This window comes from Dicentrarchus labrax, unplaced genomic scaffold, assembly GCF_905237075.1.
Source record: "Dicentrarchus labrax unplaced genomic scaffold, dlabrax2021, whole genome shotgun sequence".
Classification (NCBI taxonomy): Eukaryota; Metazoa; Chordata; class Actinopteri; family Moronidae; genus Dicentrarchus; species Dicentrarchus labrax.
Window position 1 is genome coordinate 7,351,635 of NW_026136714.1, and position 23,588 is coordinate 7,375,222.

The 23,588-nt window shown below is 41.2% G+C and overlaps 4 protein-coding genes and 4 non-coding genes across 10 annotated transcripts; 3 read left to right on the forward strand and 5 right to left on the reverse strand.

The window, feature by feature from the left end:
• Positions 1-49: 49 nt before the first annotated feature.
• On the reverse strand, positions 50-122 carry trnaf-gaa (transfer RNA phenylalanine (anticodon GAA)). Its single transcript has one exon. It is a non-coding gene; the product is annotated as a tRNA-Phe (tRNA).
• Positions 123-738: 616 nt separating this feature from the next.
• On the reverse strand, positions 739-812 carry trnai-aau (transfer RNA isoleucine (anticodon AAU)). Its single transcript has one exon. It is a non-coding gene; the product is annotated as a tRNA-Ile (tRNA).
• On the forward strand, positions 781-2,532 carry LOC127376671 (uncharacterized). The gene is made up of 2 exons (XM_051423785.1): positions 781-910; positions 1,275-2,532. Exon 2 carries the CDS (start codon positions 1,321-1,323, stop codon positions 2,017-2,019), a length of 699 nt encoding a protein of 232 aa, XP_051279745.1. The 5' UTR covers positions 781-910; positions 1,275-1,320; the 3' UTR covers positions 2,020-2,532.
• Positions 2,533-4,028: 1,496 nt separating this feature from the next.
• On the reverse strand, positions 4,029-4,102 carry trnai-aau (transfer RNA isoleucine (anticodon AAU)). Its single transcript has one exon. It is a non-coding gene; the product is annotated as a tRNA-Ile (tRNA).
• Position 4,103: 1 nt separating this feature from the next.
• LOC127376672 (uncharacterized) lies at positions 4,104-5,628 on the forward strand. 2 transcript variants are annotated; one of them, XM_051423786.1, is made up of 2 exons: positions 4,104-4,205; positions 4,464-5,628. In XM_051423786.1, exon 2 carries the CDS (start codon positions 4,510-4,512, stop codon positions 5,200-5,202), a length of 693 nt encoding a protein of 230 aa, XP_051279746.1. In that variant the 5' UTR covers positions 4,104-4,205; positions 4,464-4,509; the 3' UTR covers positions 5,203-5,628. The 2 variants fall into 2 exon arrangements, with proteins under 2 accessions (XP_051279746.1, XP_051279747.1); XM_051423787.1 differs by lacking the exon at positions 4,104-4,205 and adding an exon at positions 4,213-4,306.
• Positions 5,629-6,850: 1,222 nt separating this feature from the next.
• trnai-aau (transfer RNA isoleucine (anticodon AAU)) lies at positions 6,851-6,924 on the reverse strand. Its single transcript has one exon. It is a non-coding gene; the product is annotated as a tRNA-Ile (tRNA).
• A 39-nt stretch (positions 6,925-6,963) lies between these two features.
• LOC127376673 (uncharacterized) lies at positions 6,964-9,397 on the forward strand. Of its 2 annotated transcripts, none has more exons than XM_051423788.1 (2): positions 6,964-7,092; positions 8,052-9,397. In XM_051423788.1, exon 2 carries the CDS (start codon positions 8,078-8,080, stop codon positions 8,762-8,764), a length of 687 nt encoding a protein of 228 aa, XP_051279748.1. In that variant the 5' UTR covers positions 6,964-7,092; positions 8,052-8,077; the 3' UTR covers positions 8,765-9,397. The 2 variants fall into 2 exon arrangements, with proteins under 2 accessions (XP_051279748.1, XP_051279749.1); XM_051423789.1 differs by having other exon boundaries at positions 7,005-7,097.
• skic3 (SKI3 subunit of superkiller complex) lies at positions 9,171-23,585 on the reverse strand. Its single transcript, XM_051423726.1, has 41 exons — positions 23,441-23,585; positions 23,058-23,158; positions 22,760-22,903; positions 22,405-22,496; positions 22,221-22,296; positions 21,980-22,126; positions 21,679-21,777; positions 21,420-21,528; positions 21,180-21,320; positions 20,982-21,080; positions 20,629-20,753; positions 20,431-20,517; positions 20,130-20,233; positions 19,868-19,994; positions 19,451-19,630; positions 19,173-19,297; positions 18,810-19,060; positions 18,620-18,722; positions 18,314-18,496; positions 17,975-18,122; positions 17,812-17,890; positions 17,067-17,128; positions 16,921-16,977; positions 16,771-16,839; positions 15,945-16,019; positions 15,552-15,693; positions 15,342-15,435; positions 15,107-15,184; positions 14,877-15,001; positions 14,528-14,651; positions 14,205-14,429; positions 13,994-14,066; positions 13,777-13,830; positions 13,367-13,478; positions 13,083-13,211; positions 12,872-12,996; positions 12,537-12,701; positions 11,502-11,654; positions 10,714-10,844; positions 9,811-9,940; positions 9,171-9,599 (listed from the first exon to the last, which is right to left on the reverse strand). The coding sequence occupies exons 2-41, from the start codon at positions 23,145-23,147 to the stop codon at positions 9,522-9,524; spliced, it is 4,710 nt and encodes a 1,569-aa protein (XP_051279686.1). The 5' UTR covers positions 23,148-23,158; positions 23,441-23,585; the 3' UTR covers positions 9,171-9,521.
• Between the last annotated feature and the right edge of the window lie 3 nt (positions 23,586-23,588).

Below are 23,588 nucleotides of genomic sequence, written 5' to 3' on the forward strand. Positions count from 1 at the left end.
GTGAATCAGATGTGCGAGTGCGTTGTTAAAGGCGAAGCGAAAAGTCCTCTGCCGAAACCCGGGATCGAACCAGGGACCTTTAGATCTTCAGTCTAACGCTCTCCCAACTGAGCTATTTCGGCCTGAATGTCAGCAGTGTTGTAACTGTGAGTTTCGTCTATAAAAGTCATAGTCACAGTATTACTGATGTTATTCATAGAGAGAAAGTAAGCAGCGGTACGGCTCGCCGCATACTCAAAGCGAAATCGAAACCACTGCGCAGGCGAAATGGGATCGTTCGCGGTACCCATCATTAGCCCACCAGCACAGATCTCCTTTAACCTCCTTTAACTATACTAGTTCAGAGTGTAATATTGTCGCTCGGTGGCTTTAATCTACATTGTCATCAAAACAATATAACAAATGACTTTGTTAAAACAATGTGAAGGGGTCCCTTGAAGTGAAGAACAGGAATTATCACCCAAATCAGCACCAGATGGCAAACAGACACAGGGACAAGCTGGTGAACACAGTGAAGCAGCTGAAGAGGCAGCCTATTTCCTGCAGTATAAATTAATGTATATGTTGCCTCATAAGTGCTAGATGTGTAACAGAGGTCTGTGAGCTACAAGTGGAATTTTAATTTCATTGAAATCAGTTATTACCAAGGTAAGACCAAAAAAGCGGATCTTGTACAGAACTCTTTGCTCGTTCATGGCACAAGCGTTCCTGTGCAGAGTATCGCAATTAAAACTTAGCTGGCCAGTACGGGGATCGAACCCGCGACCTTGGCGTTATTAGCACCACGCTCTAACCAACTGAGCTAACCGGCCTTGGGAAACCACCTACATGACGTCATCAGCAGAGTCGCCAACCTTAAACAGAAAGTGAAAGTTATTGAGCTGACAGAGAAAACCCCTCTTCACTGACGGTAAGATTAAAATCAGGGAGAGCTGTTTATTTTTCCAGATTTAGCAGAGAAAGACAACAAAACAACCAACACGAGTTATAAAACAGTATACGATAATATATAATGATAGTGTTTAAGGCTGTCCTGCCGTCCTGTGTTCTAAAAAGTTTAAAGTTTTCTGACACGTAAACAGACGGGGCGGCTATGGCTATATAAGTTATTATCTAGGCCAGTGTTTCACAAACTGGGGGTGGGGTCCCTCCTGGAGGCATATAAATAACATTTAAAAACTAACCAATGGCTATGTGTTAAGTAAATGTTAAACCCTGATTGCTCTTACATGTGCTATAACATGGTGTCACATTTCTGTATTCATTTCTCACAGAGTTGCAGATCTTTGCAACCTCTATCAGTCACACTCCTAAATCAGGATGTCAGTGCAGTTCTCTGGCTGGGAGGTGGTCGACGATGGTGCTTCCTTTCTTGGTGTGGAGCTGACGCCTTCCCAGAAACCCCAAAAACGGGGCGTCTACACTATGTACCATGGGACAAGTGTTGCTTGTGCACGGCTCATCCTTACCAGTGGTTTTAAACAGTCATCACGTGGCATGCTGGGACAGGGTGTGTATGTCAGTCGTGATAAGCAAAAGGCGGCTCATTATCCATTGAACAGTCAGGTTACAGACCGTGTGATCTTTCAGTTACGTGTGCGTCCCGGTCGTGTCAAGCGTATTGACAAAGATAACCATCCTATGCAGTTCACCTGGCATGCAAATGGCTATGACACTGCCTGGGTTCCCCCCAATTGTGGCCTCAAAGCCGTGCCCAGTGGCATGGAGGAGGACTGTGTGTTTGACCCTAAAAGAGTGGAGGTGGTAGGCATTGCAAAAGCACCAAACGCCACCATACAGAAAGAATTTGAGCAGCTTCTGGCAAAATCATCCAAAAAATCCAGAGGAGGAGGCGATGGTGCTGCTGCTGTGTGTTCACTGTGCAAGAGAAAGACCCAGAAGGGTTCTCCACACATCAAGCAACAGTGCTGGGACTGTGGGAAAAACATCTGTATTCTCATGTCCAAGCATTTCTGTACAGCCAAACCCGTACAGGGGGGAGGGAAGAAGAAAGTTTGAAATATCGGAGAGTGATGCTAAGATGATCCACAACAACATGGCCATTGCATGTGCTGGAGTAGATTAGAACAATAATAATAATGATGATAACTCAGGGTTCAATCATATAATTTGTAAACATTACTCATAGTCTCAGTCTTCCTTAAAGCAATAATTATAATTGGTGCTACATGTTCAATTACTTTACTGCTGGACATGTTTTGGGGGATCTCTATACGTGGTACAAACTTTATCACTACAAAATCTTGTTAATGATTTGACACTAGCTTTCTAGTAAACTATGAAGTTTATGATGTTTTGGTTTGAACTTGGTTTGTCAAGTTAAGTAATACACTCAGCTGTTATGTGTCTGCACTAGCTTTATATTCTCTGATCAGCATGCATTATGATCACTTGATCCTGGTTAAAATATATGTGTTAGCACTAATGATTTTGATTTACTCAAAGTATATAAACTTACTGAATACTAAGTTATGTAACAGGACTAAAGCCAATAAATATTATATTATCAGACCCATACTGTCCAGTTTGATATGATTCCATATTTAGTGAAGAAACTCATTTAGTAGGAATGCCTTCAAATAAAGCCATAGTTTCATACTTTTGTTGATACAAAATGAAGCTGAATAGTAGTAAGCTTTCATTTTGGCTGGTTCCAAAATGACATGCAAAAAAAAAGAGGAAGGAATATGTTCACAATCAGGTTATCATTATTTAATAACTGATTGTCTGGACTTGTCAGTACAGTATGTCTACTGTAAAACATATTTACAGTAGCTTGCTGGTTAATTGTTGCCAGTAAGTTACTGTAAATTTTAAGGTAATTTTGTTACAGTGTAGCGCCCTGTTTCAAAGGAGTGTATTGCTGTAACAGTCTACAAGTGCACTAAGATATATATCCTAAAATCTAATCTGGAGGTCAAAGGCAAATCACTATTTGTGAATATGAATGTGTTTAATCATCCTGCCACAATGGAGCTATAAATCAGTACGTTCAGTTTTTGTAGGAAAAGACCTCAATCTGGGATTGAACTATTGACCTTTAGATTAAAAGTCCAGTGTGTAACATTTAGGAGGATCTATTGTTAGATATTAATTATAATATAATATATATATGTTTTCATTTGTGTATAATCACCTGAAAATATGAAACATGTTTTTGTTACCTTAAGAATGAACTGTCACCATGTTGAACTAACATATTTCTACAGTAGCTGAAAACGGACAAACCAAACACTGACTGTAAATAAGCTGTAGATATGGCAGTTTTTCGTGCATTTGGCGACCACCCTTTCAAACTTTGAAATTGGAAGGGGAGGGTGAAGCAGGGAGTTGCAATCCGAACTATACTGCTAGTTGCCACTAAATCCTACACATTGGACCTTTAGGTGAAGAACCTGCAGGAATAATCACAAATATGTAGCTAGCTCCTCTCTGCTTATACAGTTTCAACTTCACTATTTAGATTCACTCTCAACGCTCTCTCAGCGTAGTTTTTGGTAGCAGCAGGCAGATATTTACTGCAGGAAAAACTGTAAAAACCCATAGTGCTTGCTTGGCACCAAACGGCAAACAGACACAGTGACAAGCTGGAGATCACAGAGGAGCATTCAGCAGTTAAAGAGCCAGATATTTCCCCCAGGAGTTGGCAGAGACCGAAAACAGCTAAGGAGAGAATATTGGACTTATATTTGCCAAGTGGCCAGAACCTCGACTCCAAATGAACAATAATGTTGCTTTATAAGTGCTGGATTTGTTCAAGCAACAGCTTTTCATTTAATTGCTATTAGTTTGCCATATCAAGTTAAAACTAATTATATGTTCACAAGTCATTTCCATAGCCACAAATCAGTTACTGCAGGTGTAAGAGGAGAGCAGCTAGTGTTGAGTAGAATACATGGATGTTTCAGGGGAAAGGCTAACTTTTATTGACATCGTCTGGAACATACTCTATGTCACTGTAATATCACAGGAAGACGTTGTAAAAGCCAAAGTGGAAAAGGAAGTCATGGCCCGTACGGGGATCGAACCCGCGACCTTGGCGTTATTAGCACCACGCTCTAACCAACTGAGCTAACCGGCCATACAAATTCGGTCACGTGACACAATCAAAACTTTGGATACAGAGATACTGAACAGAAAGTAAAAGTTACGGAACGGGCAGAGAAGGAAACTCCTCACCGACGGTAAGATTGAAATGTTTTAATAACAACAGGAGTATGTCATAATGTAGGCTGTATGATAATGTATGGTGTTTAGGCTGTGCTGTCGCCCTGTGTTTCTAAAGGTAGGCTATAGAGTTTTATTTGACTTATATAATTTCCGGACACACACAGACAGACCAAATAGTTATGCGGCTTTTATTTGCCTCTGTTGTAGGTCCAGTGTGTAACATTTATATATAGGCCTAACCTTGTTATGTTCTTGTTGTTTATTTCTCACAGAGTTGCAGATCTTTGCATCCTCTATCAGTCACATTCCTAAATCAGGATGCCATTGCAGTTCTCTGGCTGGGAGGTGGTCGACGATGGTGCTTCCTTTCCTGGTGTGGAGCTGACGCCCTCCCAGAAACCCCAACAACGGGGCGTCTACACTATGTTCCATGGGACCAGTGTGACCAGCGCACGGCTCATCATTGCCAATGGTTTTAAGCAGTCAACAGGTGGCAATCTTGGAGTAGGTGTGTATGTCAGTCGTGATAAGCAAAAGGCGGCTCGTTATCCATTGAACTGTCAGAATACAGATCGTGTGATCTTTCAGTTACGTGTGCGTCCCGGTCGTGTCAAGCGTATTGACCCGTTGAACCATCCTATGCAATTCACCTGGCACGCAAATGGCTATGACACTGCCTGGATGCCCCCCAATGTGCTGGGCCTGGAGGAGGACTGTGTGTTTGACCCCAAAAGAGTGGAAGTGGTAGGCATTGCAAACGCGCCAAACCCCACCATACAGGCTGAACTTGAGCAGCTTCTGGCAAAAACATCCAAAAAACCCGAAGGAGGAGGTGATGCCACTGCTGCTGCTGCTGCTGCTGTGTGTTCACTGTGCAAGAGAAAGACCCAGCAGGGTTCTCCACACATCAAGCAACAGTGCTGGGACTGTGGGAAAAACATCTGCATTCTCATGATCCAGCATTTCTGTCCAGCCAAACCCGGACCGGGGGGAGGGAAGAAGAAAGTTTGAAATGTCGGAGAGTGATGCTAAAATAATCTGCGTCAATATGGCCTTTGCATATGCTGGAGTAGATTAGAACAATAGTTAGTAACTCAGGGTTCAATCATATCATTTGTAAACATGACTCATAGTCTCAGTCTTATCCTTCCTTAAAGCAATGAATATGTTCAATTAATTTACTGCAGGACATGTTTTGGGGGGATCTCTGTAAGTGATCTACAAAAGTTGTATCTTCTTTTACATCGACTTACTCCTGTCTGTCTTGGATATTTCGAAAAACGTGATAACACTATCCTATACCCTATACTTACATATACTGTCAATGGATAACACTCATGACTTTGATTTACTGTAATTATTTAAATTTACTGAATACTAAATTATGTAACAGAACAAAAGCCAATAAATGTTGTTGTTATATTATCAGACCCACAATGTGCAGTTTGATGTGCTTCTATAATTAGTAGAGAGACTGTTTTAGCAGGGATGTCTTCAGCCTTCAGATAAACCCATAGTGTCATCATTTCACACTATCACTGTTCCAAAATTCAGGATGGTGAAGACTAGTAAGCGATGAATAAAACATTTATTTTGGCAGGTTCCAAAATGGCATGCAAAAAAGACGAGGGAACACGTTCACAATCAAAGTTAACAGCCAGTACAGAAATATTTTAGTGTACTCAAGTTACTCAAGTGTGCTACAGGGAGATAGACCTGACGGCTGCATTCTGAAGTTAAGCTGAAGATATGAGGGTCTTAATTTTTTTCAGGCTGATACAAAAATAAAAAGGATTTTCCAAAGTACATGACAGAAACCTCTGTAGTCTGATTTCAAAGGGAAGAGCAATTGGTGTAGCACATTTTAACAACTCCTGTATACACATTATGAAAGAATGAAAAAGGAGGCAGCTTCTTGTGGCACACTCCACTGGGTTTTTCACTTGGCGTTTCTCACCACATTATCACAATGACTGGATTAACCTGCTTACAGGGGCCATAAAATTAGCTTCTGGGCATACACCCCATCCCCCCGTCTCTGTGCACTTAATACAGTATTCCTCTGTTATAATACTACCTGGCACCACATTTGCTGTGTCGTAATATGATTAAACACAAAAACTAATGTAGGAATATGCACCTTAAGGTCTTTATCATGTCAACTAGTAGTAGATATTCACAATTTACTGTTAAAATGATCATATTACTAAAACCAAGTGAAGCACAGTGTACCTGGGGCTTGTGGAAGACCCTGGGGACAGTGGCCGTTTCACAGTTGTCAATCTAGCCTCCTTTTTCTAATTTAGGGGTTTGCAGACTTTTTTTTAATTTCAAGGACCCCCACAATTGATGCACATTATATATATTAAATAGCCTATATATTTTTATATTTATATTTTACTCTCTGAGTGATTTTTCTTCATAATCAACCAAGGATCAAACTAGGATCATATATAATAGATATAATTTAGACAATAAGAGCCCTATTATTCCAACTTCCAAAAATAGTTAAAATAATCTATTCTTCCTTTAGCTGGGGACATCAAATGTAAAGTGTAAGCATCTTTAAAGGGAAATACTTTCAAAAGAGCTTGTGGTACTCATGGCCAATTGAACGACAGGAGTTTAAAAAAAAAAAAAAAAAAGAAAAAAGATTTAGTGGCCCGTACGGGGATCGAACCCGCGACCTTGGCGTTATTAGCACCACGCTCTAACCAACTGAGCTAACCGGCCATGGTGTGCAGGCAAGAAACCTGAGTAAATCAATATATGAGTATACTCATGTTCACCCTTTTAAGGAGTACGGAAGTCGTTGCGGGTGGATAGGCATATTTTGTTAAATCCGCTGAAAAGAAAGTGAAAGTTATAGCGGCTGGAAGAGAAACCGACTCTACACCGACAGTAAGGTTTGGTTACTAGTCTTAAGTTTAAATGTATAGATTATAGTTAGATTTAGAGAAGATGACCAGTACATTACTCACAATATGAAAATAAGTTAAAGTCAGTCGTTTTATCACCTTTAAAAGACTTAACGTTACATAAGTGTCGCAATACACAGTAATGTGATGTGATGTAATATAAGCTTTAGAGTTAGTTCGGTTTTCAGCTATTAAAACTGATATTGATCGCTTTTGATTGTTTGAGTTGTGGTTTTAAGAATAGCCTTTCCTAAAATCGGACTGCTGTTACCTTAGGCTACGTAACGTTAAGTCTAGGGGATAGCTCGCGGTAGCTAAGGAAATAGCTAAGGTTAAATAGAGCCGTTGATCTGACACCAGATTTTGGTGACGACTTTTTTCACTGCAGGCATTTTGACATAAAACAGTAGGGTAAACACAGGTGTTACCAATGCTTTTAGTTAAGGCTTCGGTCCATTCTTGTCAAACCGAGTCAGGGTGCTGCTATAGTACATGTTAGCTCAGTGGAAAGGCTCTGTTACACTAAATGGAACAGAGATTGAATTAATATCATTGTGCAGACCTGTGTTTACCCTACTTCTTCATGTTTAAAACATCTGTTAGGAATGTCAGGTTGCCATTGCAAATGTTTTTATGGCATTTTATGACAGCTTATTTTTTAATATACCTTTTGCCAGACTACACCATAGTTTCCACTGAACACAACTATCCAAAAAAAATAATAAGACTGTGTATCTAAATATGGAGGTAACTTTTGTTAACACTTATCAAAATGTAGTTTGTGATTGAATATAAACATGTTTATTGCAATATAGTTGTAAGGCCTAACTGGGACACATCATTTAGTGCAACTTACCAAATGACACCATGTCCATTAAAGAAAGCTACACTGATCCTAAATCTATTATAACAGGATGCTATTTTTGTATTCATTCCTCACAGAGTTGATCTTCAACAGTTAAAGCAGGATGTCACTGCCGTTCTATGGTTGGGAGGTGAGCTATGATGATGACTCTCCTCGTGTGGAGCTGGGGGCATCTCAGGAGCCCAAAGACCGTGGGATCTACACCATGTACCATGGCACCAGCATCGCCAATGCACGGCTCATCATTACCAATGGTTTTCGGCAGTCTTCGGGTGGCATGCTGGGAAAAGGCGTGTATGTCAGTCGTGACAGGAAGAAGGCAGAACGTTATCCATTAAAAAGTAACCCTTCAGACCGCGTGGCCCTGGAGTTACGTGTGCGTGTTGGCCGTGTCAAGCGCATTGACAAAGACAACCATCCTATGCAGTACACCTGGAACTCGCATGGCTACGACACAGCTTGGGTGCCTCCAAATTGTGGTATGATCGCCGTGCCCAGCGGCCTAGAGGAGGATTGTGTGTTTGACCCCAAAAATATTAAAGTCGTGGGCATTGCAAGGGCAGCTCAAAATGTACTAACAGAACTTCAACAGCTTTTAGCTGATAGTCCACAAAATCAGGGCAGCGATTGGGGTGCAGCCTCGAATGCTGGTGGTGTTGCTGCGGATGTGTGCTCAGTGTGCAGGAGAAAGACCCCACAGAGTTCTCCACACATCCAGCAACCTTGCTGGGGCTGTGGGGAGAACGTCTGCGCTCTCATGACCAAGCATGTCTGTCCAGTTAGATTCTGAGAAGGAGCAAAGCCCTGAAAAACTGTGCTGTTGTGAAACAAATGGAGCGAGTATCCACATCCTTACACCAGTCTTATGTGGTAAAGGCAAAACCAAAGTTGAATTTAACTAAAGACAAAAAATTCTGAGCTCAGGGTGTAATTGTATTTTGGTAATGGGAAGTTTCTGTTTCTTCTTCTTTTTTCTTCTTTTATAAATGAGCACCTGTAATTGTAACTAGCACATGTTATAACAGTCACAGCCAAACATGTCTTAAGGATCTCTGTATATCTGTAAAGTCCTTTTGTATAAACTGAAGTACTGTTGATGGACACTATACTATAATGTTCCAATTTATAATCCATTCAGGTTGTATTGACAGATCAGCGTGCCTTAGGATTATGTACAATCAAGATGAGACAGTCTATAGATTGAGCACAATGCCTTTATTTCAGCCTGAATGTTGACATTGGTTGCTTTATGAAAATGTATGTTAAGTACAATCTGAAATAATATGTAATAACGTTCATGATTTAGATTTACTGAATTTATTTTTATTATTATTATTTTTAATTATTATTTTTTCTGAATGCTGCATTATATAAAACCAAAGAATCATGTAAAGCTAATAAATGTTACAATTATGATATGAGACCCATAATGTCCAGTTTGATATGATTTCATACTTAGTGAAGAGGCCTAGAAAACCTGAATCGGTGATGAATTAGGCCTGTGGCTAAGCTGCATGATTTCATAGTGATGCAGTTGTAGACCAAATTCAAGATGAAGAGGCAAAGTGTGAATGAAACTTCAGCAGTCTTTGATCTCCATGCTTTTTGGCATGTTGCAAGAGGACCTGCAAAAGAGATGAGAAAATATATTCACTATCAAAGTTAAACCGAAGGAAGAACATAAGTTTGTCTAGTTTCAGTTTCACTGTATGTGCGGTTTACACAGAAGTCACAAGTGGAAATAGGTATTGGTATTAAATAAAAATATACTATATGTTTGCCACAAACATTATTCGAACTGGTGCCAGTGCAGGTGTAAGGCAGCTGTGTGCTCACGTTCAATAGCTCCTGGTCATCTTTGGCATGCAAGTGTCTGAGGAGGTACCAGCTGGCCACCTGCACCACTGTCACTGGGAACTCTTGAGAAGGGACGTATACCAGTCTCTCCAACAAACGCCTTGTTTCCCTGCAAAACACGCAGAAATGGGCAAAGGTATAACACAAGCTTTGTTCCTTAATAAGCAAAATAATTTCAATTTCAATTTGTGTGGATGTCTCTTATGCCCAGGCCAACATTCATGAGTGGAAGCGGTGAATGAAATGACCACAAAACAATGACACACATGCTAATTTGCTCTGGAAAACATATTGAATTGGGTTGCTTCTGATCTGTTTGATGTCTAGATGAAATTAGCTGGCAAAAAAGTCCTACGTGTGTTAGTCTGGGTTGAAACCCTGTGAATCCATAACTGTTGTGTCTGTTTTCCAAGTGTACAATACAATGGAACTTGTCACTGGCATGAAAGGGCCTTTGATATTGTGACTAGGCTTGGCACAGAGGAGTTCCTGCTGCATCTCTCAAGGAATTTAGCCAGTTCATGATTGACATATTTGTTCTCCCCAGCTCTCTGATGAATGTAGCAGTCTAATTAAGTGTCCTGGCAGGCCTGTGAGGTAGTGGCATAAGGCTATTATGTCAGGACAGCAAAACTTTGCTTTACAAATTGCTTTGCAGTTCCAAAACTACCAACATCTGGAAAAGACAAATGGAGGCATAAATCTGAAGTTTCAGGAATCTTATAATTAATTTAATCACTTGAGATTATATATTACACTTACATGCCAATGGGATAAAATCATTTCCATATCTATGCAGAACAACCCACACGCCTGTAACATAAATGTGCATTTGCAAACCACCAACTGCAATAAAAACAGGGCGCAGCGAGAAGCACTGACCTTGCAGCCATCTTGGTCACGTACTGGAGCAGGGCCTGGAAAAGGAGGGCCATAGGGGATGAACCCAGCTTCAAGACCTCAGTAGTGGCTTCTAGCACCAGGTCTATCCAGTCTTTTCCTGGGACACCTGCCTGAGAGGTCAGATGACATAGGGTTAATAATAAAACTAGTGACAAAACACCTACACAAAATCAAGTTTTATTTAATTACTACATTTTTTATTCTTTTAAACGTATTGTTTGCTAACACTGTAACTTCTCTGTGCCAGTAACTGCTTTCAGAGAAGCAGTGGCTGTAATCAAAATTAGATGATGAAAATAACTGTATTTAACTATGGTAAGCACCTATGGGATTTTCGGTCCTGGGAGCAGTGGACTAAAAACCACATCCCCTCCAGTTCAATCACAAAGGCAGCTTCTTGTCTTGTTTGTATTTCCACTTGGCCTTGGCTTCTGATCCTATAATTCTGCTGGATATTCACCGGTCTTTCATCTCCTCTGCCTTGTTTCTGCCCACGTGATAGGGATATAGACAGGAGCTGCCTCTGGTGTTGTGTGGGCATAGTAATATGCAAGTCTTCTTGTCATTATTCTAAAACACCACTAGTCCTTATTGCTACAACATTACTCCGAGGACAAAAGAAAAACAGTGCTACAATGGGGCTAATTTTAACCTCTATTTTGCAATCCCATAACATTAGTGCTGTGCTGTAATAGCTGTACCTTCTCATCCTAAGATTAGGAATATTTTGAATCTAGATTTATGTTACATCCTATGGAAGAACTCACCATACAAGGTTTTAGGGCTAGCAGGGCTAGTCGTAGCAGGCTGGCTACCTGGCTGCTGTGCATGCTGAGCTGTGAGGCGAGCTGAAGACTCTGCCTGTAAGCCATGACTGCCTGGACCAGCAGGCCCTGGCTACGATACACCTCTGCCAGCCACTGAGAGAAGGAGAGTAGGAGGGTGGTTGGAAGATCAAGGATGAGTGGGAGTAGAGGTGAAAATGGGAGATTTACAGAGGGATGGGTGGGAGAGGAAATATAAGAGGTGACGGAAGAGGGGCATAGAAGAGATTGTTAGAGGCAATGTGAGATAAAGATCAGAAGAAAGATTAGAAGGATAGAGGAAAGAAAGAAAAAGGTAAAAAGATATGATGATATACTTTACATAGGATAATCACTGAAAGATAATCCACCACTTCTCAATGCAATATTCTTATTATAACAAGAATGAAGTTCTACTTTACTACTTGCCGCAAAAATAAACTGTGAAGTTAGGAAATGATTTTTATCCAAAAATATAAGGCCTAACAGAAATAGCATGGAGAATTGATTTCCTTGCTGTATGTTATCTGTCTCTGACTGTATTATATCTACAGCTACACGCTGAACTCAACACATTTATACTGTAACATTTGCGGTCATTAAACACATGACTAGAATCTGCCAATATGTTCATGGCTTGAAAGAGAGAGCCTGGTTTCTTTGCTGCTTCTCCCCTGCTGATAGAAGCCATTTGATGTTAAGTGCAGCAATCTGAGGTCTCAAGCAAGGCAAGGAAATGGTCTTCATTAGGCCAGTGTCTCAGTGGAGCACAACAAAATGTTTTTTGCAGTGAGGAAAGAAAAACAGATAGATAATAGATTTTTTTTTGGGGTGGTTGGTTTTGCTACATATACACGTTAGTGTAAACAATGTGGTATAGCATTGTTTAATATCTCCATTAAAAACTGCTGCTAGAAATCTAAGATTAATAGCTCATCAGTAATTCACTACAATACAAGATACTGGTGTGGTATCTTACGTGATGAAGTGTCCACTTACGTGCCATGCCCCAATGTTAGTGGGGTTTACCATCACTGCCTTGTTCAGTTGCTCCAGCACAGAGTCTGGGAGGACAGTGCCACCACTGGTAACGAGGAGACGCTGAAACTGCACCTGTGTCAGTGACAGCAGCACTGCTGGGTGTTCTGGGGAAACATTCAGAACCTGGGACAAAGAAGGTAGCACATGAGGAACACAACAACGGAAAGAAGAGGCCACAAGAGATAAATCTGAATGTAACCTATATTACTTGGTATGGTAGTTTCTCTCTGAAACAACTCTTACCTTTCCTAAAAGTCAATCAGAGAATAATACTGTGTGTGGTCATATCTCACCTGTGAGCAGAGGGCTTCTGCCTGCTCCAGCTGTCCCCCCAGCATGAGACCACTCACTGCCTGTTGTAGTACCCAGCCCTCTAGTGTTTGGGCCAGTGGGCGCTCGATCTCCTCCACATTACGCACTGGGAAACAGAAAGGTATCGGTTATACACTCAAACACAAACAAAATAATAAAGACCATAAAACACACATGCGCCAATGCACACACCTTTCTCAGAAACCATTGACATAAGGGTTTGCTCAAGTCCTTGTCTGGGAGGAGCAGAACCTGAAAGATAACAGGAAGTGTTTTCTGTGTGACAGGCAGCCATTAATCCCGCCCATGTTCCTGGATCATCTGGAAGTAGAGACAGAGGAGTGGAAGCTCAGTTCACATGGACGTTTCACAGTATTCCTTTAATGGTAGGTGTAAAGTAGCTTTACAATTATCACACAGGGATAAGCATGAACAAACTACACCACAAAGCTATATACAGTATACAGTATTTATACCAGGACAGAGCAGCACGGCTCTTTGCATAGTCTTTAGTGCATTCCTGTGACTGTCCTCTCCAGAGTGTCTGCCACTGGCCAGCTGGTTCACTCCACTGTATAACAACGCCCTCTGCAGGCACAAAAGTTAGATCCGCTCAGTTTCATATACAAACACTGTGGCAAAGGTACCAGAGTAAATATTGACTGTATTGTACTCTGTAAATGTAGAGAGTATTTTGGCTGCTGACATATCTACAGTCGAAAATAAATTAAACACAATAGAGTTCAGGCAAAATAACAATTATTGAGTATTGAGTTTAATTTATAATGTCAGTGACGTTAAAGAAAGTGTAAACAAGACAGAGCAGACAGAACACAACAGATAAAGATACACAAAGCCATTTGTACATAAACACAGTCACTCTAACCTTTCCTTGGGTCATACTGGAGAGACAGGCAACGTGACCAGCCATGGCTCCGCCCTAGAATACAAAGCAGACAAAACCATGAACCCTTTCATTACAACTGTCTAGCAGCACTCCGGTAAAAGTGGATTAGGGTGTTTAGTTACGTGTGTGGGTATAATAGTTTCCCTGGATTTGTGTTTGAGGTGTGATTAATGTTTGTGTGTGTATGCAGCCTTACATTTGCCTTCCTGGGGTAATATTGTGGTACCAGTCTGGACAGCAGGGCCCACAGAGATGGGTTTCCAGGATTGCTGTAAATAAGAAGAAAAAAGCTCAGACCATCAGTGTCAAAAATGCAGTTTGATCACTGATCTTTTTTATAATCAAATTAGGTGATTGTATGATACAGCACAGAAGGGTACTTGGAACAATTCAAACAAGCGGTTTACCTGTGTACAGCTCTGGAAGCTTCTCTTTGCACCGCACTGTAGTTGCCCTGCAGGGCCAGCAAGGCGCATGTGAGTAGACACCGCTGCTCTACAACTTTCCCCGAGGCTGTACCTTGCTTCAGCAGCTCAGTCAGGGCAGCGGACGCTAATGTAGCATCACTGTGGACCAATCCCAAGGCACATAAACACAGCAGGGATTCTGAGATTGGCTCCTTTAACATTGAGCTGTGGAGATAGAAAGAAAGCAGATAATTTACATCACAAATGATCATCATATGGGCAAAATCTTACATAACCATGCCAGACAACACTGTATAACTCACCATTTAAACAGCAGAGTCTTGGCTAGGTCTAGGTTACCCTGCCGGTGCTGGAGCAGGGCCTGAGCTGTCAAGATGTAAGCCTTCTCTTTCTCACTGGAAGCTACAGCCAAGGCACGTTCATAGGCTACAGTGCACACACACACACACACACACACACACACACACACACACACACACACACACACACACACACACACACACACACACACACACACACACACACACACACACACACACACACACACACACACACACACACACACACACACACACACACACACACCAGTTTATTCACAGTCCCTCTGGCTTGTAAACACAATCTGATATCAGTGTGTCGCCCAGTCCTCACCACTGATGCTCTCTGGGATGAGTCCTGCCTTGCAGTAGGCCAGAGCCAGTCCAGTCAGATCGCTGAGCTCCTGCAGTGGAGTGGAATTATAAACATGCACTGCCTCATCCCACTGGCCTGAGGTGCTGCAAAGGACATAGTGGGACATAACAAAAAATGGAGTTTGGGGTATTTGTTAAGGACAGTCAAAGATCATTAAAATACATAGTAACGACAGAGCAGGTTGTTACCACAAAGCACGGCCATAGCTGCCCAGAGCAAAAGCCAGCTCTTTTGTCGGGGACATGGACTGAAGCAGTTCAACAGCTCTGCGGAAAGAGAGTTAAAGTCAAAAAAGGTGAATCCTCAAATTGTGTTCCTTATAGATGAAATAGAAGTACAGCATCTTTTTTCTCTCTTTATTTTCTTGGTACACTGCCTCATCTGTGAGCTTTCAGAGTGAGTCAATGTAATTCAGACAGACACCTTTGGTAAGCCTGTAAGGCCTGTCTCTTCAGCTGCAGATGCTCATTCAGGTAGCCAAGCATGATGAAGGCATCAGGGTCAGACTGGATCCTCTCTGGGAGGGATGCAAAAGAAACTTCATGTCACACAACATCAGTCTCTAACTCATGACCCAAATACAACCAAAGCATCTGTGGGTCCTGCACATCGACACACAACTAGAGGCTGTACCTGTGTACTTGCTGAGTGCCACCTGAGCAGCAGAGATGGCGTTCATCTGGACTATGTTGTAGCGGTAGAGTTCAGAGTCTCTGTTGCTCTTGTCCAGCAGGGTGGAACACACCCAGAAAGCATAACCTTTCACTCCCTCCATCTGCCATGGAAGGATGTGGTGAGAGAAGAGATGTAGATGAAAAGGGAGAAAAAGCCGAGACAGACAAGGCATCCACATTTTCTGTTTCACTGTGGTATCACCCCTAATTACTTTCTAGTAGTAGCAAAAGGCTGACAGCTGAAAATTCAGCAGAGTGACAGAGAAAGTTGAAGCAAAGATTAAACTGTTATTAGTGTGCTAATTAGTGGGTATTACAATAGCAACCCCAGCGCTTCTGCGATGTCACGTACATGTGTGTTGAGTTCAGTGGTGTGCCTGAAAAGATCCATGGTGTCATAGCTTCCCACTCTCTCTGCTATCAGCGCCTGGTAGGAGGACAAAGGGATAAAACTATCATTTAGACAGATAAAAAAAAAAGAGGTCAAAGAGAGAAATTCATTAAATCTAATGAATACTAGCACACTGACATGCAATTTCTTGCAGTCTTATCAAACCTTGTACTACATGTACTAAGAAACAGAAGCAAATTTTAGAGTACATTTTAGCCAACAACATAGTATTTTTTACCTACCACTGAACTTGAAAACCTTGAATTAAATGTATATAAAACTGCTTGTAAAAGACAAGAAATTATGTCTTCTCTGTACTAATTTTACAACTCATTAAAAACATTGAGCCCCCTTAACAACTTACATGTCTTTCTTATTCCTTACCATTGCAAAAACAAGTGTACCATTGCAAGCAAACCTAATTATTTTCCCCAATTGTCCTTTTCCTTGACTAGCTATACTGTTACATGTTGCCATATTTATACATATATAGTACAGGAAATATATGTGTATGTGATAAAGACGGCTCAACCCTTGGACAGTGAATTATTGCCATTTTTATTTTTTAACAACCATATACTACTATGCCTGAATGATTGCTATCACTGTTGTATGGCCTGGCTCAGGTTAAACCCTTAGTCGGAAGTTAGAGTAGGGCAGGTCATGACATCGCTATCCTGGGAAAAAAAATATACCCAATACCTAATTGTAGGCAGAATCTGAGAAATGTCCGATACTGGTACTGGAACAACTCCACCTTAAACATTGTCTCACAGTGTACTTGTACCTGTCCGATCCAGCAGTTGACATAAAGCGGCTCCAGGGATTGTGCAATCTTGAAGGCCTCATGTGCAAGCTAAGAAAATAAGACCAGACTTTAACAAAGAAAATGTCTACCAAGGCTAAACAAAACATATAAGAAATAGATCACACATACCTCTATATTGTCCTTCTTCAAATACAGGGTACCGAGGTTGGTCCAAGCAACAACATTCTGTAATGAAATATTAAAAAGTCACATAAGAACATGTAAATATTTTCTGAGAACACCATTGATTATCTGACTAAATGTGTAGTGCATACATTTGGTTCAACTTGTATAGACTTGATGAAGCAATGTTGAGCCAGAGCAAAGTTCTCAAGACCTGATGTGACAGAAAGAAAGATAAAATTGCATCAGTTCCTTTGATACAGATCAATCAAAAGCAGTTTTTGAATCAGAGAAAAGAAAGTTGCTATGTTACGCTACATCATTAATTTCAAAGGGGAGAGCCATGAGACTAAAACAAAATGTAAAGGCTTTTGCTCTGAAAACATTTTTAAATGTTTTATTATCAACTCAAAGTAAAAACATTTTACAGCAACAATCCTACACAGAATAAAGGAATCAAGCTAGAGGACACGGTTACGGTTTCCCCAAAAGGAAATATTTTTATCTTGTGCGCACAAGTTACTTATCTTATGACTTTATAGGCATATGTTTGCTGATTTCTCCACTATAACTGAAACATTGCTGCGTTCATTGCTTTATTTAAGCAGTCAATTTCAGTTATTGGTGGGTGAGCTGGTTGATAAGATAGTTGAGAAAGATAGCTTTCTGTTTTTTCGTCCGTTTTACCAAAGTGTCCATGCCCCTCTAAACAGAACCTGGCGGACATTCAGATTTCAGCAAGAGCATTAATGAATGAATGGTATGACAATCTGAGGTGAAAATAAAACTTGACTCAAAAAAGCCACTAAAATATTGATGGGTCAAGTACATACTGACCAACTAATCAATCTGTCCACCAGATGGGGTAGATTGCTTTACAAGAGTGAGGTATATTACCTTTGCTCATTGAAATCACTCCTAAAGCACTCCAGTAGCTATAGTTCCCACTGTCCATCATGATAGCCTTCTTTAAACACTGAAAAGAGGAAAATTTTCTTAAAAGACTGACTCTGGGAGCAAACAATGCAAAACTGTTGTTATGCAGGATTCTGGGAGTTACCTGCAGGGACTTCTCAAGGAGCAGAGATGGGGAGTTCTGGTCCCCCTCTGTTGGGAAGGTTAGTCTGGACTGGCGGTAGTAGTTGAGTCCTAGGTCGTACCAAAGGCTGGGAACCTCAGACATCAGCTTCAAAGCACGGACATAACACCTTCACAAAAAACATGCACTTAATGTTTGATAGGGGCAGACAAGGTACCAAAGGAAACCATTCAGGCCATTATGCCATTAAAGCTATTCAATGTCAGCTTTTTTGTTACAGCGTACTGATGTTATAAATTTGAATTGACATGGTAGCAATTGTATAGGCAGCTTAGAAAACGTATATGCCTGTTTTCATACCTCTCACCGACTTTGAGTGTCTGGGCCTGGTTCAGCGCCTGGCTCTGGGTGTTGGGGTCCAAACCCGCCAGCAGGGCAGGCACTAGAACCTGGGCTCTGTTTGGCGACACAGAGCTGACTGCAGTGCAAGTATCTCCCAACAACTTCCACAAACAGGACAGGTCTGGACGCAGCTCCACAGCTCTGATGAGCACAGAAATGTCAAAATATAGATAAATGAAATCAGACAAACTTCCTGTGTACAATGTAATGAGTCACAGACAAAGCCTTATTTCATTTTAAGATTTACAAATGTCTAGTCATTACCTAAAGAGGTTCTGTATGGCTTGCTGAATGAGGTCAATGGCTCCCCCATCTCTGCAGTCCTCCATTAAACTTTTTGCCAGAGACAGTTGGCATTCCCCAAGACCTGAATAACAGATAAATCTAATTAAATTTAATAAGGATAACATTAAACCTAAATGAAGGTCTTGGACACATTGATACAAACACCAACCTTTAAGAGCAGGAACATAGTCCTGCTGCGCTGTGATCTGCAAGTACTCTGCAACTGCCTCCTTGAACTTGCCCAGGGTCTGTTTGATAGCAGCAGCCTGGTAGACACTGTAGATGGAGGAGGGTTGAAGCTGATGGGCCTTACCAAAGGCCTTAAGAGCTGCTGTGAAGCTCCGGCGGTTTAGGTAGGCCTCACCTAAACACTCCCAACACACCCAGTCCTCAGGGTCTGCTCTCAGAGCTGCCTGCAGACTATAAACATAAATTAAATGGTCAATAATGCTCATAAACATACCAATGATAATCTAGAAAATGATAAAGTCCTAATGTAATACATATTACTGTGTGAGTTTTAAACTCTTACTCAGCTGTGGCTTGCTGATGCTCTCCAATCTTCAGGTAGTACAGCCCTCGTCTCATCCAAGCCCATTTAGCTGAGCCCGGAGTGGCTTTCTCAATCACTGACTGAAGTATTGCTAAGGCAGTGTCCTATGGCATTTAGGAAAGAGGAAGGCAAGAATAAAAAAGGGGAGATAGGGAAAAGAGGAACATGGGGAGGGTCAAGACAAGAGAGAAGCACCTGTAAGGAAACACTGTAACAAAATGCCAACGCCACACATGAACGACAACAAATCCACTTACCATATCGTCCTGCTCCATACTGAGATCCACTGAGGCAGCTCCAGACACTTCATCATCGTTGTCCAACTCAAAGGCCTTCTTATAGCAGCCCCGTGCCCGGCCAAGATCCTTCACCACCTCCCGGTAATAATGTCCAAGGTAGCGGAATACACAACCGAGGTATGGGTCTAACTTTGCAGCCTGAAATGGGCAAATTAAGCTTTCAAACTAAGATTCTATTCAGCTATACAATTTACGTCAGGCAATAAAAAAAACAGGTTGTGAAGTTTATTTGTGAAACGGTTATGTCCTTTAACACCAATCTTTCTTACACTGGCCCATCAATATGTTAGTTTTTAAAAATGAATATATAGTGAAATACAATTCCCCCTACCTACCAAAAATTTCTATAATAATTACTAAGTAATAAGTACTGACCTTGAGCAAATGTGTATGGGCTTTGCTCCGGTCTTTACGGGTCTCTTCTCCCATGTCCCAGTAGAGTTGTCCCAGCAAGAAATAGTATTCTGCACAGCCTGGGCTCTGGCTAGTAGCCTTTAGAAAACTAAACAGCAGAAGAGCAAGAGAGTTCAGAAGTTCACTAAAGAGAACTAAACCATTTTACAGCACATAAAAGGATAGTTTGATTTGACCAGATTAAAAACACACATGCACACAAAAAGAAACCCTCAGTTTTTACCTTTCCTCCGCCAGCTGTTGCTGACCCTGAGCCAATTGTACCAGTCCTCTCAGTACCGACCCCAGGGGCAGGTCAGGGTTAGAGGCCACCAACTCGGAGGACACCTATGAAGACATCAATCTTGCTTTTTTTCTTATTTCACATTTTATTGAAAAACAATTATCTCAAGCTGTTATTATTATCCAGTTATTATCCACATTAGAGTAACAATTTACTATATAATATAATGCATTTCCTAAAGGATAATTTCTTTAATCTGACATCCTCACAGACAGAAATCAGTAGGTAGAAGGTTTCCAACCTTTAGTGCTTGATCACTTTGTCCCTTGTTAAGGTATGCACGTCCTTTAAGGGCTAATAGAACTGGGTCTTTTTCAGCATCTGGGATCTAAAAGAAAAAAACAACAAAAAAAACAAGATATAGATATTTACTTGGTTACAACAGCTAAACCCAGAATGAATAAAAACCCTTTAACTGCTGAATTCCTTAATAAATTACCTGTGAAAATGTCTCCAAAGCCTGGTCTGCATCCTTCTCTCCTCCATTCCTGACTAAAGCCTCCAGCTTCAGCCTAAGCAGTTTGGCCCTCAGCTCCTTGTCTCCAGACACACACACTGTCAGGCCTAATGGAACCAGACACACAGTGAAGTTCATTATCTGCTTCAGGGACAAAAGACAGCTGCCCTTTAAAGAAGGTGGTAAACATCCTTGTTTCATTAACAAATCCCTCTGTTGTTGTTTTCAATTGAGGTCGGATTGGACATATTGTTCTGGACTTGCTGGATCAGTGATTGCATGCTGCTGAGAGGCCATCTGGATGACTATAGTAATATACAGCAAACTAAACATACCTTGGGAGCATGACGTAGCACTGTCTAAGTATTTCTGCATTTTAAACTGAGCTTCAGCCAGGCTGCACCATCCTGTACTGGAGCTCATTTTCTTCAACCCTAATCAAACAGAAGAGACAGATCATGGGTAGTTAGCACAAAAACTTGTGCCTTTTACATTAAGAACGAAGTCCATTCTTTGTTGATGCACAAACTAACCTTGTGCAAGGTCCTTAATGGCATCTTTATACCTCCCTTCTCGCAGTGCTTTGGTGCCCAGACCCAGGTGACTTAATCCACTGTTAGGGTCCAGATCCTGGAGCCGGGAGAAACAGCTGACTGCACGCTCATTCTGAACACCTTCAAATACAAATGTAACATGTATTAAGAGTGGGACTGAATACCTGAAGGTGAAGTTTCATTGCATTAGGTGATATAAGCAAGACAACAGTATCATACCTGTTTTGAGGTAGTGAGAACAAAGGACTTCAAGAGGATAACTTTGTTTGGGGTAGAGGGACAGCATGGACTCACATGCCTTTTTCATTTTGGCTTCTTCTTGTGGCAGCTACAGTAAGGGGAGATGTGTGATGAGCAGCTGATTATGAAAATACCTGTACAGGGCCAAACATGAGGTGGCCAACTATTTTTGATGAACATGACCACATTGTTATTGTCCTTGAATTTCTGTGGTGGTGGCACAGACAAGTACACTTACTTTAGAAAGACATTTGATATAGTCCATTGAGACCTTTTTGTGGTCCTCTCCTGGTACAGGATGCATGAGAACCATGGACTTCTCAAATGCTGTGATTAACTGATGGCCACAAACAAACAACAATTATCAAAGGGCAGATGGCATAGAGATTCATGCACTAAAAACAGCATTAAGAAGAATATTATGTTTGTCAGTCAGTAGGAGAAATATAAGCTTTTGACTTCCACAGGGTAAGACAACCCCCTGTAAGTTCTGACTATGTGTGTCGCTGAGTTAAAGACCACAATTGGGGAAATCTTACATGCTGTCGCGTTTCGTTGTCTTGGTCTTCCTCATTAAGGCAGTCTGAGAGGAGTTGGGTCATCTGTTGCCATAGCTGCAGCAACTCTTTCTTGTCTACAGCCTCTTCCTCCTTCAGCTGAAGGAACTGCAGCCAAAGCTTTGCCAACTACGTGAAAGCAAACAAATGCATTCAAATGCGTGAAAGGAAGACAAAACTGTGCATGTTTTTAATTGAACACACATGCCTTTAAATTACATACCTTTAAATATTCTTTGTCAGACTGATAGATCTCTGACAGCTTTTTGATCATCTCATAACATTTATTTTTGTCAGAGCTGTTAATGGAGAACATAAAGAGAATCAATAACATCGCAAATAGCAAGCAAAATCATCACAACTTCCTTTGAAAATTCAAGAAACAGTGTTTTTTTCCCATACATTACCTTGCATACAGCTCAACAAGCTTCTGATAGACTGTAGGTAGCTCAACTTTGAAATCCCACTGATCAGTCTTCTCATAAAGATTTGCCAAGCCCTAAAACAAAAAAGCATACATTTAACACTTTTCTAAATGAATGGAGCTGGGGACTAAAAAGTTAGAATCCGTACAAATTAACACATTTTAAAGGACTGTGCCACTCAACAGTGGCATCCAGGTGGAAATGAATTAGGTTCATTTCAGCTTAAGACATATAAATTATCATTAATGAATCGCTCTCAGTGTAAGACATGCAAAATGTTGTTTGTATGAGCCTGGAAGGACCTTTAAGCACTGAACACTACAGTTCCCCACCTTACCTGCCATGCCAGTAGCTGCTCAGGCTCCAGCTCCACAGCCTTTTTGTAAGCTGTCTGGGCCTGATCTGGTTGGTCGAGCTCACTGGCTGCCAAGCCGATGAACACCCATGCATTATAATTGTTCTTCTCAAGCTTCAAAACAGCCTAAAACCACATTTAAGAGAGGAAAGTCAGCTTAACAACGTATCTGTTAGCCTCATTCAGGACCCAGACTGCTTGGAATAGATGCACATCAACACAGCCGAGAGCTCATGTAAATATCTCACATTTCTGAGTATCTGAATCTGTGATGCTTTACCTTGCAGTGTTTAAGAGCCTCTTTGAACTCTTTGTTTTTTATAGCCTCTCTGGCACTTTTCAGTGCTGTTTTCACTTCTTTGCTAGACATCTTGTAAAGACCTGAGTGACAGAAAGAGACATATAAAAAAAGAAACATTGTCACATTACGAGCCCAAAATAACAGCTGTAAGCTACACCTAGTTGATCTTGCAACACACAAATCCCCCGTATGAATGAATGACAAGCTAATGAACGCTAACACTATTTCTCTGACCAAGAGTTAGCTGGAGTTTGTATTAACTGTTAGCAGTGCTGGCTAGCTAAATGCAGGTTAGCATGTTAGCTATGAGCTTGTCAGAGCACCTAAACTCATTTATTTTAGAATGAAAACTGGTTTCAAACCTTAATTGAAGCACAATATGTTGTTTATTCAGCTGGCTGAGGTGTTATCCAGAATTATTTTGCTAATGAGAACAAAACTTGGGTCGACCCATTGTTTACGTTGACAACCTGCTCGCCTGTTGGGTGACACGGAAGTGAAGTAGCCACA